Source organism: Balaenoptera physalus (assembly GCF_965194825.1).
Source record: "Balaenoptera physalus genome assembly, chromosome: 15".
NCBI classification, from domain to species: Eukaryota; Metazoa; Chordata; class Mammalia; order Artiodactyla; family Balaenopteridae; genus Balaenoptera; species Balaenoptera physalus.
Window position 1 is genome coordinate 41,501,573 of NC_138894.1, and position 15,030 is coordinate 41,516,602.

Here is a 15,030-nt window from a genome sequence, read left to right on the forward strand (position 1 = left end):
CTGACAATTGGGGAGGCTCTGCAGGTGTGGGGCAGGAGGCCTATGGGAAATCTCTGTCCCTTCCCCTCAGTTTTGCCGTGAGCCTGAAGCTGCTCTAAAACATAAAGTCTAGCTTTTTAAAAACTCTTTGATATTTAAAAGAAAGTTCTTGTACACTGAAAAAGAACTGAAGTCGGCAGAGGAAAAACCAAACACTTTAGTCCAAGAGACGTTATAAAAATAATGCGTTAAGTTTCAACATCAGAGGAAAAAAAATCCAAGCATTAAAAATCAAAGATGAAGGGCTTCCCTGGTGGCGCAGTGGTTGAGAGTCTGCCTGCCGGTGCGGGGAACACGGGTTCGAGCCCTGGTCTGGGAGGATCCCACATGCCGCGGAGCAACTGGGCCCGTGAGCCACAATTACTGAGCCTGCGCGTCTGGAGCCTGTGCTCCGCAACAAGAGAGGCCGCGATAGTGAGAGGCCCGCGCACCGCGATGAAGAGTGGCCCCCGCTCGCCACAACTAGAGAAAGCCCTCGCACAGAAACGAAGACCCAACACATCCATAAATAAATAAATAAATAAATAAAGATATGTTTAAAAAAAAAAAATCAAAGATGAAGAAAAACAGTCATCTTTCCATTTAAAAGCTGTCACCTTGCTTGTGCTCCTCAGATCCTTGCTTTGCAAAGTCTGGTCTGTGGACAAGTAGCAGCGAGCTTGTTCAAAATGCAGAATCTCAGGCCTCAGCCCTCTGAGAATCTCCATGCAAAAAAACATTCCCAGATAATTGGAATGCACACTAAAGTTTAAGAAGCACTGCTCTGAAGAAGCAAAAAAACCTTCAGTTCTGTAGTAATTTCCATTTCCCAACTTTTTAGATGGTAGACTTTCATTTTTTTAAAGTTACTATTTACACCTCAGTTTAACCTCCACATGTGTACATTGTTAAATCTCCTGAGACAGCTTCCGAGGAATGTTGTAATTACTACTGCTATGTTGTACAAAGATTAAAATCAGGAAAATATCTTCCATTTAGAACCTACAGTCATTCTACCTGTCTCCATCATTCCAACCTAGCAATGTTTCCAAGGATTTGGTTCATCACAGTATCACCTTTACACACCGATTTTCAAAACCCAGAGGCAGGCTGGCCCCTGTCTGCTTTGTCACGGGCAAAGAAGGCAGGAATGATTGTCCAAGTTCACTCAGCATAAGAAGGTAAACAGGAGAATTCAAGCCAACCCAGCTCTCTTTTTCTGCCACAAAAGGCACCTTCTCCCCAGAGAACCAGCATAATGAGTTCAACCTTCCATTTTATTTTGCTCTGGAAGCCAGCTTTGGTCCCTGAAACCAGTACTTAAGTACATCTTGCCTTGCTTCTCTTCTCATCTTCCTGTCTCTAGTAATCAACAATCCAACACTGGGAGCATATTTCCACCATTTCTCTTGACATTGGTAATGGGAACAATGGATGGGAAAATGCACGCTCTGTGATGCTACCAGAAGGCTGGCCTTCTCTTCTCAGAGGATAATACCTACCATTTAGAACATTTCAACAGCCCGAAAATTCCCCATGTTGTGACAATCAACCTATGTGACACGTGACCATGTTGGTACAAATGTAAAATATAGCATCTAGAGCCCTGGAGAGTAACTGAATTCTAATGCCACATTTTAATGGTATTTTACAGATTTTTCCAAAGTCTCTCAGCATCTACCCCTTAATTAAATCTAATTTGGTTTCCACATAGAGTGTTACGGAGCATAGTCACTTCACGACACATGGAAGCTCGATATACATCATCTTTACCTTCCAACTACAGCCTTATGAAGATGTTTTCATGCAGGAACATTCAAAACTGATTTATGATGCTATTGCAACAACTAAGCAACTAATCTTCCAGTATAAATGTATCACCTAAGAACAACCTGACTGAAACATATAAATTCCATATATACTTAAAAATATTATTGTCTGTAATGTAATAGGGCAGAATGTTTCAAAGCCTATAACCTTGCATGCAGAAGCAGTTTTTCAGGCATTAATACTTAAATGGGTCATAGACACCACATCTGTCATTCTGTCCTGAAGTCTATGAGGCAAAACCAAGACTATGCTGGCCTATTGATTTTTCTAGCATTTGCTTTAATTTACTTAACCATTGAGAAATCCATCAGTACATAAAGGGCAACTGTCCATTACTGCCTCATTTGCAGACATTCCTTCCCCTCATTTTTGGTAAATATTTCCCTTACACTGCTATGTGTTTACAGTGTAAAAACGAATTAGGAAAGTGCTCACACCTGTTTCTGTTCAGTAACTGCTGCACTGAGGTATATGTAATGTGCTTAAAGATAGAATATCTAGACATTATTACATCTGTGTGCAAAGGGTGGTAAATTAGATCCTAATTACATTAACAGGGATTCTGCCTCCCAGCTTAAATTTTACATGAGTACTCTGCAAAAATCCAAAAGCTCTGCAGTGGTTTCTTTATGAGCTGGTGATTACAGCTACTTCCTATGCGGTCACTAAATATTCTGTTTACAAATAAATGAAGAAGCTTTGAGCCAACTTGCCAGGGTAATAATCTATTTTTTTTCCTTCCCCTCCCTCTTTGCAACAAACCCTCGCCCCATATGCATGGCAACAATCAGGAGCCCTGGCTTCATCTAATTACTCCATCACATAATTTCACAAATTGCTTTGTCACTGGGGAGCCAAGTGCAAAACACGCTCACAGTGGGATTTCAGGCAGCAGCTTTCATTTACTACTCATTCCTTGTTAAATTAAACACGAAAACACGAGTTGTGTGAAAGAAGTCAAAAAGAATGCCTGCAAACGAGCCAGACAAGTATCTCTCCTATTTACCATTTCTCCAAATACCTCGTTGGCAACAGGCATTGTGAACAGGAGTATCCCCTTGCTCGGCTGGCCCATTCCTAGTTCGATATAGCTGCTGCAATAGACCACAGCCGAAAGGTCAAGAGCAAACGGGCTTCTCCAGAAAGTAATTTCATCATATATCAACAGGAAGCTTGGGCATATGGTAAAAAAATTTGATAGACTCAAGCCCCTCTATTCTTTACCCTTTCTGCTTTCTGAAGTGCCTGGCCATCATCCTCATATGAGAACGTGTATCTGTATTAGGTGAATGATGTTAAGCCCTTTGAAGGTATAAACAGTATCCTATATTTCCATTCTGGCTAGAAAGAAGGAACCCGATTCCACTAATCTTTAAAAGTTCTCCAATGGAAAGATCATCAATCAAGTTCATACGGTATTAGATGTTTTCCTTTTAAGTATTAATGCCTTGCACGTTTCTGAAACACATCAAGATAAATGCTCACCCATCTCACTAAGGATGTGGGTGGAAGAAAAAGAGTGTACGGTGGGTGACATTACTAGAGGGAGTGAACCTGAGGTTATACCCCTGGAAGCTGACATTTTTATGTCAACAACTAAACACAGCCACTGGTAATTAAAGGTATTTCTCTGCAGCTCAGGAGCCAGCAGGGTCAGGTACCATTTTACACCACAAACCAGTCCTTTATGCATGTAGATTTGCCAGCATTATCTGCACAGGGAGAAGGAGACATTAGCAGCAGCTGTCTCTCTGCTTTTACACTGAAAATTCTATTCATACAGACAGGTGGAGTAATTTAAAAGCCAATGTGGTGCAATTTCGATGTGACTAATGTCACTGCCTACTAAAATGCCACCATTACCACTGTTTATGGAAATATTACTAAAATTACATTTTATTCATAAGAATTTTAGGATTCTGGTTATTACTAGCTTTAAAATGATCAGACCTCAGTGTCATACCCCAGAGCGGTGGCTTAATTCTCCAGGCTTTAGCAGCCTTCTTTGCTGAGAAAAGACAGTTGGATTGTAGTTTCAAGAGTAATTGGGGCTGCATAAGCAGTTTCCCCTATCTCCATAAAGCAAATGAAAGACATAGCTCTTTGGCGTCCTGAACATGTGACAGGCAAAAAATCTTCAAGGAGCTAAATTCTGTGTTCGAAGGGTTAGTTACGATTTGCATGAGGAAAGATTCCCCAAATCACTATCACACATTGTTAGTGATACACAGGACTAGAGATTTACCTATTTCCATAAGGAAGGAGGGACAGTTCATGTTTAAAATCTGAAATTCTAACAATGTATAAATGATTACAATTGCACAAAATATCAATAGCTGCAGATATGCCTTTTTTATGCACAGATATGTCTGGAACAAGAATCTAGATAGGAAAGGGCCTTCCTTGACCCCCCGTTACCAATAACCATCAGGTTGCACTATGAAGTTTTATGCCAAACCTTCTGGCTCTTATTTTTATTTAAAAAATACTAATCAGCTAGCTCATGAAATGAGATTGTAATTATACCTTTGAACTCCCATGATGGTGATTTGATTTGCTCTGTGTTTGGGAGGCAACATGGAAAAAAGCACATGGAAATTCAAGGCAGGAGACCCTCCCTGGTTCCCGCTCATCCAGTTCCTAGCTTTGGACCCTGAGAAAATTCATTAACTTCTCTCACCTTCATTTTTGTCATCCTGACTACCTTACAGGATTGTCTTAAGAATCCAGTGTATGTGAAAAGATTAAACTACAAAGCACCATAGAGACACATATTATAAGTTTATTTAGCCTTTTGATCAATTTTTTCCTTCAGCTGTTAACAGGACAGAATGATCCAATGTCAAAAGAGCCAAGCAATTAATGGATCATTTTTTTAAAAAAACTTGGTAAAAGTAACATTATGTAGGCAGGAGATAATTTCATTTCTTTTAAAAATGAAATCGTCATTTTTGTGGAGTTCCTCCCCTAAGAAGTTTGGAAACTGACTTTTTTTTTTTTTTTTTATAAATTTATTTATTTATTTTTGGCTGTGTTGGGTCTTCGTTTCAGCGCGAGGGCTTTCTCTAGTGGCGGCGAGCGGGAGCCACTCTTCATCGCATTGCGCGGGCCTCTCACTATCGCGGCCTCTCTTGTTGCGGAGCACAGGCTCCAGATGCGCAGGCTCAGTAGTTGTGGCTCATGGGCCCAGTTGCTCCGTGGCATGTGGGATCTTCCCAGACCGGGACTCGAACCCGTGTCCCCTGCATTGGCAGGCAGACTCTCAACCACTGCGCCACCAGGGAAGCCCCGACTTTTCTTTAAATAAGGGACAGGAATTATTCCTAAGCTTCTATAAATTGCAATAGAAATTTTCTCCACTCATTGATCTTTCTTAGGATGAGTGTTCCTATTAACACCTCCTGGCCTCTGGATGTCCCAAGAACTTCCTAGGACACCGAATTCTCAAAGGTCATTCGTGTCATGGGAGAGCGCGTGGGCTCTACAGGGATGCTAGCGACAAAGTTAATGTGAAAACAAGACAAAAACTGATCGCAGAATATTAAGAACTGAAAAGCAAAGACACCTAAATGGTTAAGTTCATATATATTGCCCCATTTTTTTTTCTGGAGAGATAATACCAGGAGGACATTCAGATACAAGCAGTGATTTAAATCAAACAAAGGTCTCTATTTCAGAAGATTTTGAATAATCCATTATAAAACCAAGTAACTTGTGTCTCATTTGAATATCAACTAACTTAGGGTGCTTGCATTTATAACATCAAGTTACTTGAGGCCTATCATTTCTTTAGAGTGTCCAAAGATAGAGCAATACTTCTTGTATTGGGAGCCATACTCCCTGGGCTATAATTTGCTGAGTGAAGGCATTTTGCAATAGCAAGAAAACACAAAATCTGAAAGGTCTTTGAAATGTTAGAAAATCGCCTGGCGTAATTCTTCCAGCTACTCCTCTGCTCTTGGAGGCTGCCCACAGGCCCACCAGGAAATGGACGCCTTATCTGAGTGTTCGAGGGCTCTCTCCTGCCTCCTGACACACTGAGCTGAGTATCCAGCCCATTGACGAAAGCCACCTTTCCCAGGCTCAGGACTCGCAAATGGAAGGACAGGCAGTATTGAAACACCAGCACGTTTGTCGATAGCAGTCATTTTGCTGTAAATCCGCACAATTACTATCATTACTACCTTGGAGCCTTAATAAAGTGATTTTTGCTGTCTCATGGCATTCAGTATACCTCAGGTCAGCTTGGCCCATAACCAAGAGGGTTTCGTGACCATTGCAATGTGGTCTCCACTCTTTGCTTACCCTCTGGCATTGGCTTCCATCAGCAGAAACAGAAAAATTAGAGCCCTGAACATAGCTGTTTAGGGGATTAAAAGAAGTAAAATGGATCAGTTTTTCCCACCAGGATTGGTACGGATGGCAGGGGTTCAGAGAGATTTGTCTTATAGAAAAATGCCCAAGTACATAGGGACATATATGTACACAGAGTCATAATCACACTTCCATAAGAAAGACTGAGATGTGATGAGGATATTTCCAGTTAAGTCAAAGTCTGCTAAATTCCATGACATATACATTTACTTCCACTGGCAAAACAACCAATCAGCCAAACCAAACCAAAACACTGGAATCCTTCCTAAAACAAAACCACTGGATTGTCTGTCCATCAAACCTCCATTCTTTAAACCAAAGTACCTTCACTAGGGATCTTAAACACTGAGAAAGTAAAAAGCCAAACTTATGTCACATAAAATTCCTAAGGATTAGGCTGAGTTAGTTTAAAAATTACCCTCACACATATGTACGTGATGCTCTAATTTTAATCTGAAAGATAAATTGAGGAGGAGCAGTTTCATATTCATTGACTGAGTTTAGCGTTTTATCTTCAAAAATGTATCATCACTAAGAGGTATCAGAAGACAGGACATTGATATACGCGTTGAAGTGTAAACGGCTAGCTAGTTTTCCAATAGTTATGTGCATGGGCAACCATCAACTTAATAAACTGTGCTTACATGGGCACTTCTGTTTTGAACCTAATCCTTCATTGAATCAACCCGATTAAGAGTATATCAGAAAACCTGGGCTTCCATGGTGGCGCAGTGGTTAAGAATCCACCAGCCAATGCAGGGGACACGGGTTCGAGTCCCGGTCTGGGAAGATCCCACATGCCTCGGAGCAACAAAGCCCATGTGCCACAAATACTGAGCCTGTGCTCTAGAGCCCACGAGCCACAACTACTGAAGCCTGCATGCCTAGAGCCCCTGTTCCCCAACAAGAGAAGCCACCGCAGTGAGAAGCCCGGGTGCAGCAGCAAAGACCCAACGCAGTGAAAAATAAATTAAAAAAAAAAAAAAAAAAAGAGTATATCAGAAAACCAAACAATGATGTATTTTTAATGTAGCCTTGGAAACAAAAGGACAATTTTAGAATAAGCTGACAAATTGCCAGCCAGACGCTACAAATGTCCCTTATATAAGGCACCAACCATCAGTGAAATGAACAAACCATTTGACTGAGCACAAAAATCTCAATCACACCCCGAAATTCATAGAGCCCCAATCAGAGTTCATCTGCTTAAGAGTCCTACGCACCTGGATAAATGAACAATTTTAAAGTTGGACATTTGTTTTTATTTTTGATTGTTTTTTTCCCCCATGCCTCCTCGTCAACTGACTGTAATTCCCCCAGGTCAGAGGTGCATACCTAGGATGGGGAAGAAAGGCTGGGGCACAGGGAAGGAGGTGTGCGGGAGGCTGGGAGGGAGCTCTGCCAGGTCACTAATGGCCTCTGGGGCAACAACTTGGAGAGCAGGCTGATGCTTCGCCTTTGATCTTCTAATTCACAATGATCATTAGTATTAACTCCGATTCTTCTGGGTGAAGAATTCCAGCTGTAGCCTTTTCAGTTTACCTGACCTAAGAAAATTCATCACCCATCCCATTAGGATTTCAATAACCAGCTAAGAAAAAGAAAAAGGCAGTTGCCCCAGAATCTAGAAACCACTCGCTTCATTATTAAAACAGGGTTTATATGATGTATATTACAGAAGAATTAGGGCATTCCAACATTACCTCCAAGTCATTAAATAATCTACTCCATTTTCCTCCTGAAACAGATGACTCCCAATTGGGTAAAAGATATTCAGGGTCCTATCTAATCAAAGTTGAAATATGCTATCTCCAAAGTAGCAGAGATCTTTTAAAAGTAAGATAGAGAGATCTGTCATCTAAGCCTGTATTGATTTCGGCAAAGCCAAGCTCTGACCATCATCATGACTAAAGCCTGCGAAGATGACTGGTAACCTCGTGTAAGAAAAAAGAGTAAGAACTGTGAAGATATTCTTCTTATGTATTTCAGAGAGCTCATTTTTGATATGGGACATGGGCATCTGAAAGGAAAAAAAAAATCTTCTCACTCCTTCATACTAGTTTTCAAGTATCTTAATTTAATAAGGTATCTGCAGATACCACATAATGAAAAAAGGATCAAAGTTAACTGCCATCTCCACAAGCCACCCTCCTTGGCTCAGGCGTATGAACACGGAGGACTAGTTAGGACTGTCTTTCCCAAACACTTTGCACTACCCTGATTGACGTTTTAGGCCAAAGTTCAAAAATATAGTCTTCCTGCCTTGCTACCTTCTTAGAACTAATGGCAGCTGAAGAATGCTAACTGGTAAGGCACAATAGGAATATTCACTGTTAAAACTGGCAAGGAATAGAGGTGAGGGATAGGAGGAGATATAGAAATGGGAGGAGAGGAGCAAATTCCGTCTGCTACCTAACTATGTGCCTCTGTACTAGTCCTTCTCTCTGTGTCTGCCTTTTGACTTTCCACTCACCTTGATCAACAAAATGGGTTATCCGGATACCAATGAGAAGTACTTTTTCATTCTAACAATAATTCAGAATGTTTAGAGAGAAGTTCTTCCAAAATTGCAGGCAGAGATTTGATACTAAGATGTCTCCACCAGATCTTGTTACCAAAAGCAAAAACCAATGAAACAACATCTGTCTCTTCTAGAGCATTCAATTCCCAATTCAATTCCATTTACTCCATTCTTAAGAGTGGCGGAGCCGCAGGGCACTTTTCATCTAATAGTGTTTCTATGGCAACGCCATTCTCAACCTGGAAGATTCTACAACCCCTCACTTTGGCTTTATCCACATTGAGAGGAAAGTCCTATAAATCAGAAATTGAGACATAAATTTCGCTACAGAAAAAAAAAAAAATAGTATTTTCCAGGCTAGAAGTTGAAAGAAAGAAAACAAAATCAAATAGCAAAATGTGTATATAACCTAGAAACAAAGTTTGTCTCTATAGTACCCAATGGGATCCTCAAGGTCAGTGAAAGGATGAGGAATCCAAGAGAATGTGAATGAAAGTCAATTCACCTTCAGGATCACCTCTCCTACTGGTCAATGCCGAATGAGTCACACCTTGAATGGTTTCTTCACCTGAATCTGCAGGTATGCATTTGAACGACCTCAACTCTCCTTAACTTTTCAGGATTCCTAGAGTACACAAGCTCCATGCAGGAAAATATGTCACTGCGTATTTTAAATAAGAACCATATTAACCCCTTTTCTATTTCGATTATATTTAAAATTGCAATATGTTAGGGTAGGAAAACAAAAAGAAAAAAGACCCTTGATTCTTTACCTTAAACATTGTATTTATTCCTTCTCTTCATTTTTACTAGCCCTTAGGCAGATATCTCTGTAACGCTATGTAGCAAAATAACCAGTAATATGCAAACCACATCCAGCTTAAACATTATGACATAGCGGGTTATATTTACAGCTGGAATAATGCCCTTAGGAAGGAAAAAAACTCTTGATGTGGCATATGCCCCTGAACTGATCGTGACTCTATAGTGACTCACACCCAAATATTAAGTACTTTCTAATTGTTTGCAGTAATTTGTCTTCAGGCAAATGCAAGCATTTCTATTAATACATCCTTTTTATTTTCTTTCGAATTCTCTCTCATTATCTAAATAATGTCAGTCATTCTTTTCAATTCCAGGGAATAGTTTCTTTTAGGAGAACTTCTCTAGTTATCAAAACTGGCAAAGGTTCAACTAAGTCTAAGCTGGAAATTCACATCACTGAAATTTCCTTTTACCCCATAATCACCAAAGTTTAAAACCTGTTTCCTTTTTCTTTTATTGTTTTTATTATACACAAGTATGTCCAGTTTAGCTTGCTAGAGACTGTGAGTCCAAAAAATGAAGCTTTAGTTCTCTCTTTGGAGTAGTAAAATGTGCTACTGATTAAATCTACCTATGACCAACTACAGAAAGGCACATTTTTCTTATGCAGCTGGGGTGCAAATCCAGAAAGGTTTTTTTATTCAGGGCCTATTCTACTCCTCTAACAAACAAATGCTGAAAGCCCTTTCAAAGGCAGCTTTTTTTAACTGAATAAACTCAATGAAAAGATTGACCCATTTATTTGAAAAAGAAAAAAAGATAGCAATTTGCTTTCCAAAAGGTGTATGAGGTTTTATAATATACCTTTGGCATTTAAAAAATTAGTTTTTTTACAATTTGCTAATAAATTGTGATTGCTATTGTTTTAATTAGCCAGAGCTTCAGTTGCTCTTTTATATTTAGCAAGATTTCAGAAAGGATCTCCTGGATAAGTTGCATTAATCATATAGCAAGAATGTGATCATCTAAAATTTGTACACAGTCTTCCAAATGAATTGTGCATCCCTAAAGACCTCTCAGAATTTGAAATAAATTTGCTAAAGAATTAATACTGAGATAACAGTAGTTACTTACATTTGGACAAATAATAATAAAACTCTCTTTATACGTTTTCTCATAGTATTTATTATAATCGGCTCTTGACTATAAGTATCACCTAAACAGTTTATGCATTCTTTCAAGAAGTATAATGAGACAAGGAGAAGGCTGTTCCTTGTAACTGGAAATCTATCTACTCCTGCAATTGGAGAAGAGGGACAGAAGGGAATCTTTCTCATTGGAAGAAGGAAAGGGGGAGAAAATTTAAATATATCTCCTCACTTTGCTTTTTAGATGATATTATGAGAGCTTCTGCTTTTTAGAGACCATTATCATTATCAATATTTTTGCATAAGCAGATGGCAGTGGAGTGGGGAAGGAGGGTGGAAATACCCAATGGAAACCAGGAGACAACGTCTATGATCATTCTTAGAATGCCAGGGAGACATGGACAAATGGGTTTCCCCTCTCAGGGTAGTGGTACAGGCCAGCACCGACCCTCAAACTGAAGGAAATTAGCCGGACCTCAAAAAATCAGACAGTTCATGAATAATTTCTGTTGCAACTGCCCCAATAATATATGGACCACAAAAAGCACTGCAATGCAGGTAAAGTCATGCTGGCTGTTAAAAAGCACTTTGTGGTTGTTGTTCTTTGTTTTTTTTTTTTTAAGAAAATAATATAGCTCTTGGCAAGGTTCTTCACAAGGGTACGACCTAGAAAACCAGGAAATCTGGTGGATGAATAAAAGAACTTGCTTCTTCTCTCCTGATTCTGTCTGAATCAATATTTGATTATATTTTATTCAGGGGCACCTCAGCTTCGAGTGAAGCCAAAACTCCTTTGCAGATTGAAATGGAGGCTGACGAAGTCTACCTTTTTTTTTTCTGTTAGTATAGGAAATAGAGTTTGGTTGTGACTTCAGGGTCAACCTGATTTTGTCCCCTCCCCCCACTCATCCTCAGGTTAGATCAGGTTAGCTGGTTGGCTCCAGTGATGAAATATCAGCACGGCTGCATCAGCACTTTTGCCCCATTGTCACTTCTTATCTCCCGCTGACTTTAAATGCCGTGCTATTTATTTTTCATGCTATGCCCTCTAGACCCTAGTCCTTCCCCTCCCATTCAGTGGTGGGCAATAAGCCTCAGCAGCAAACTTGCACAAAGCAGATCTCAAACTAGCCACGTAAATGCAACAAGTGTCAGGCAAGTAATGGCACCCGAATCAGGTTTCGGGTCAACCTAACGTGATGTTAAAATCAGCTAAACCATCTACATCTTCAACTAACTACCAGTATTAACCATCCCTAAAGCTGATTCCAAAACTATCAGCATAATCTAGTTACTGTTTGGAATCGTGGTGGGAAGATGAAAAGGAAAGAAACTATTTTTCAGTTAGTCCTGCCACTCTCGGTTTTTATTTTATTTAGGGATGCTGGAAAATCTGGATTAATTTATAGCCTCGAGTATTATTGGAGGCACAGCCTCTGTCCAGAGGAGCTGAACCAGCTTGGTCTCCCACATCCTCTGTTTGTCTCCCTGTATCAATATAAGTCACTGAGGAACATGGCTTTGAAAGTGGGTGAGGATGTGAGGGTCAACAGGTCTGGACACATGAGTGACAATGCAGAATTAACTTTGATACTGAAGAAAATCAAATGACTTTAAGAAAAGCCAACTATGCTAAGAGTAGTAACATAAAAGGTTTGCTCCTAACATTTCTTTCAAAAAACAAGATTTTTAACATTCATTCATTTTAGGCTAGTCTATGCTACGACCTGTCTAAATTTGTCCTTCGTCCCTAACGTTGAAAGTACCCCTGGCCAACAATTTTGTTGATTTTTAATATATTATTTTACCCATAAATTTTCATTTCATCTTCTTCCTTAGATGTCATTAAATCAGTATGCACTTCCAAAAATATCCACCAAAATATTATGATTATAAATATTTTGAACATGAAATCCATTCAGAACAATAACCAAACAAAACAAATCCCTCGGTGGCATAAAGCCCCAAATCTCCAGTTTCTCACATCTCCAGGAGAATTCCTGCAGTGAAAACAGCAATACTCACACAGACAATATAAACTGTTACTTGGCTTGAAAAGTCACAAGGGACTACACAGGAAGAGCTGACTCTATATTGCCGTTTTCCTTTACAGTTCTAAATACAGGGACAACTTTCACTGTGCAGCTCTGACTCAGATGAACGTTTTGTAATGGCAGCCAGTACATTCAAACCACTTCAGAGCAAATTATGTGAGCAACCTGCCATTGCAACAAGATTTACATTTTTGCAGACCATTCGCCATAAAGGTCCACGAAAGCACTGGAAGACGTTAAGTCCTTCTCTCTGGGGTTTGTCTGACTTTGTTCTTAGTGGGACCTGGTTCTAGGTACTTACGAGTCGCACTGAGAAAAGCAACATCATTAGCATAACATACTTAAAGTCACAAGTGCACGTGAACTCCTAAACCTTATAACTTACAAAAGTGAGCAACATCGCAATAGCAAAACTTCAAATAAAACTCCTAATTTGGGGTATGGATCTAGGAAACAAGTGCTAACACCTCTGTAAGAACTGTGGGCACACAGTGATTTATGAAATATTCCAAGTCCAGAGGGATCATTTTTCCCCCCTTTTTTTCTACCAAAACTTGTTCATTGTCCATATTTAGTTTACATATGTCATTTAGAATCCACTTACTGTTAGATGCTGGAACAGCCACGCCCTCATGATATTTGTGGCTACTTTGGGAAAGATGCCACGCTTTTTGTGACGCTTTTTGTCCTTATCTGGATCATCATCGTCACCTGTGCTGGGGGAAGCTACACTGTTGTCCAAGCCATCACCTGCAAACATAGTGAATCAAATTTTGACTGATGCTACCTTAACATGCTTTATTCAAATAGAATGCCTTTGGATATAAACAAAACCAAAAGAGCAACATCAATGATTAATAGTTTATTTGGTACTCTTTTCTTTCTTTTTCTTTTCTTTTCTTTTTTTTTTTTTTTTTTTTGAAGACAAAGAGAAAGAACAAGGCCTAGGCTCAAAAGCAGTCAGGTCTAAGGAACTTCTTCCAAAGAACATTGGAAAAGGTCAAAGGGAATGGAGGGGAGTATCCAAACTCTTTAGTAGCTTTGTTGCCATGGTAATTATTCAGATGTGGATAGTGGAGACATGTTAAGTGTAACTCCTACTGGAGAGTTACATATGGTGGAAACCATGAGCAGAGGTGCTGTCTGTGCCTGGGTATTCAAATCCCACATAAAGTCATTGATGTCAACTTGTGAGAAGATGCATTTAAGGCATCAACTATTTCCATAAGTGATCTATCTTAAGACTAAAGTAGGCCACGGAAATGTAGGTAATCCATCATATAAGCAGTCTGACATACGAATGCTTCAAATAGAATATAATTTTTCTTGTCATAGAAAGAGAGCATAGAGTTTAGTAAGGGAAAAACTCTTGAAATCGATTTTTAATTCGAAAACAATGACTATTTAAATCAAATAAAGTGATGTTAAATGAATAGTCGGTTGGGATTGTACTCCCCTGATAATCCAGGCAGTTTCTGAAAAATTTCTTCTCGATTTAAATTTTTCTCACGGAAAAGTCACCTGCTTACACATTCTTATACACTGGATACTTATTTTTCCATTGATTTTTGTTATAACATTTAAGTTGTTTCTTCTAGATAATTTTTTGGCTCTGTGACACAATAAGATAAAGAATGTAGTATTCCTTTTAAAATGGCATATTGAATAAGAAAAAAAAAAAGTGAAATTTCAGTCCATATAATCACACTGTCCAAAACAAGTCATAAGGTACAAATGGAAAGTAAACACTTGGCGTTTAGGCACAAATGTTAAAAGGGAAAACAACAGTGGACTATACAAAGTACCCTAAAAAGTAGCTTAGCTTTTGTCAAACTGGTACCCCAGCTCTCTCAGTGGAAACTACTGGCTTTTAGAAAGGAACAGGTTGATCTGGGCCCAGAAAGAAGAGCTAGAGTGGCGAGGCTTAACAATGAGCTAGCACACTCCCTGGGTTCACTGGGAGACCCGTCCACAGGCCCAAAGAACTTTGGTAAGACTGCACATGGGAACTAGCCTCAGATTCCTTTGGATCGCTTCATGAATTTCTGTATTCCTTGTTTCTTTTATCTAAATATCCTACACACAAAAAGAATTCTCTATTTTTAAAAAAATTTTCTTGATAGTTGATTTACAACGTTGTGTTAATTTCTGCTGTACAACAAAGTGACTCAGTTATATATGTACATATATATATATTCTTTTTCATATTCTTTTCTATTATGGTTTATCACAGGATATTGAAGAATTCTCTATTTTGATTTCAGTTATTTCAGTCGAATCTAAAGTAGTTAGGTTGTCATTAATCGGTTGTTCTTAACAG

General features: G+C 39.2%; 1 protein-coding gene and 1 long non-coding RNA gene across 6 annotated transcripts in view; one reads left to right on the plus strand and one right to left on the minus strand.

Annotated features, from left to right (window-relative positions):
- The window catches only part of MEIS1 (Meis homeobox 1), a 136,921-nt gene that overhangs the window by 45,469 nt on the left and 76,422 nt on the right, over positions 1–15,030 (minus strand). For 4 of the 5 annotated variants that reach the window (XM_082426647.1, XM_082426644.1, XM_082426646.1 and 1 more), the window contains one exon: positions 13,315–13,460. The exons of the other annotated variant lie outside the window; for it this stretch is intronic. In XM_082426647.1, coding sequence (XP_082282773.1) covers positions 13,315–13,460 — 146 coding nt within the window. The remainder of the gene's footprint in view (positions 1–13,314; positions 13,461–15,030) is intronic. 5 annotated transcript variants of the gene reach the window in all.
- Positions 1–15,030, plus strand: part of LOC309643727 — a 464,905-nt gene that overhangs the window by 18,068 nt on the left and 431,807 nt on the right. The gene's annotated exons all lie outside the window — the stretch shown is intronic.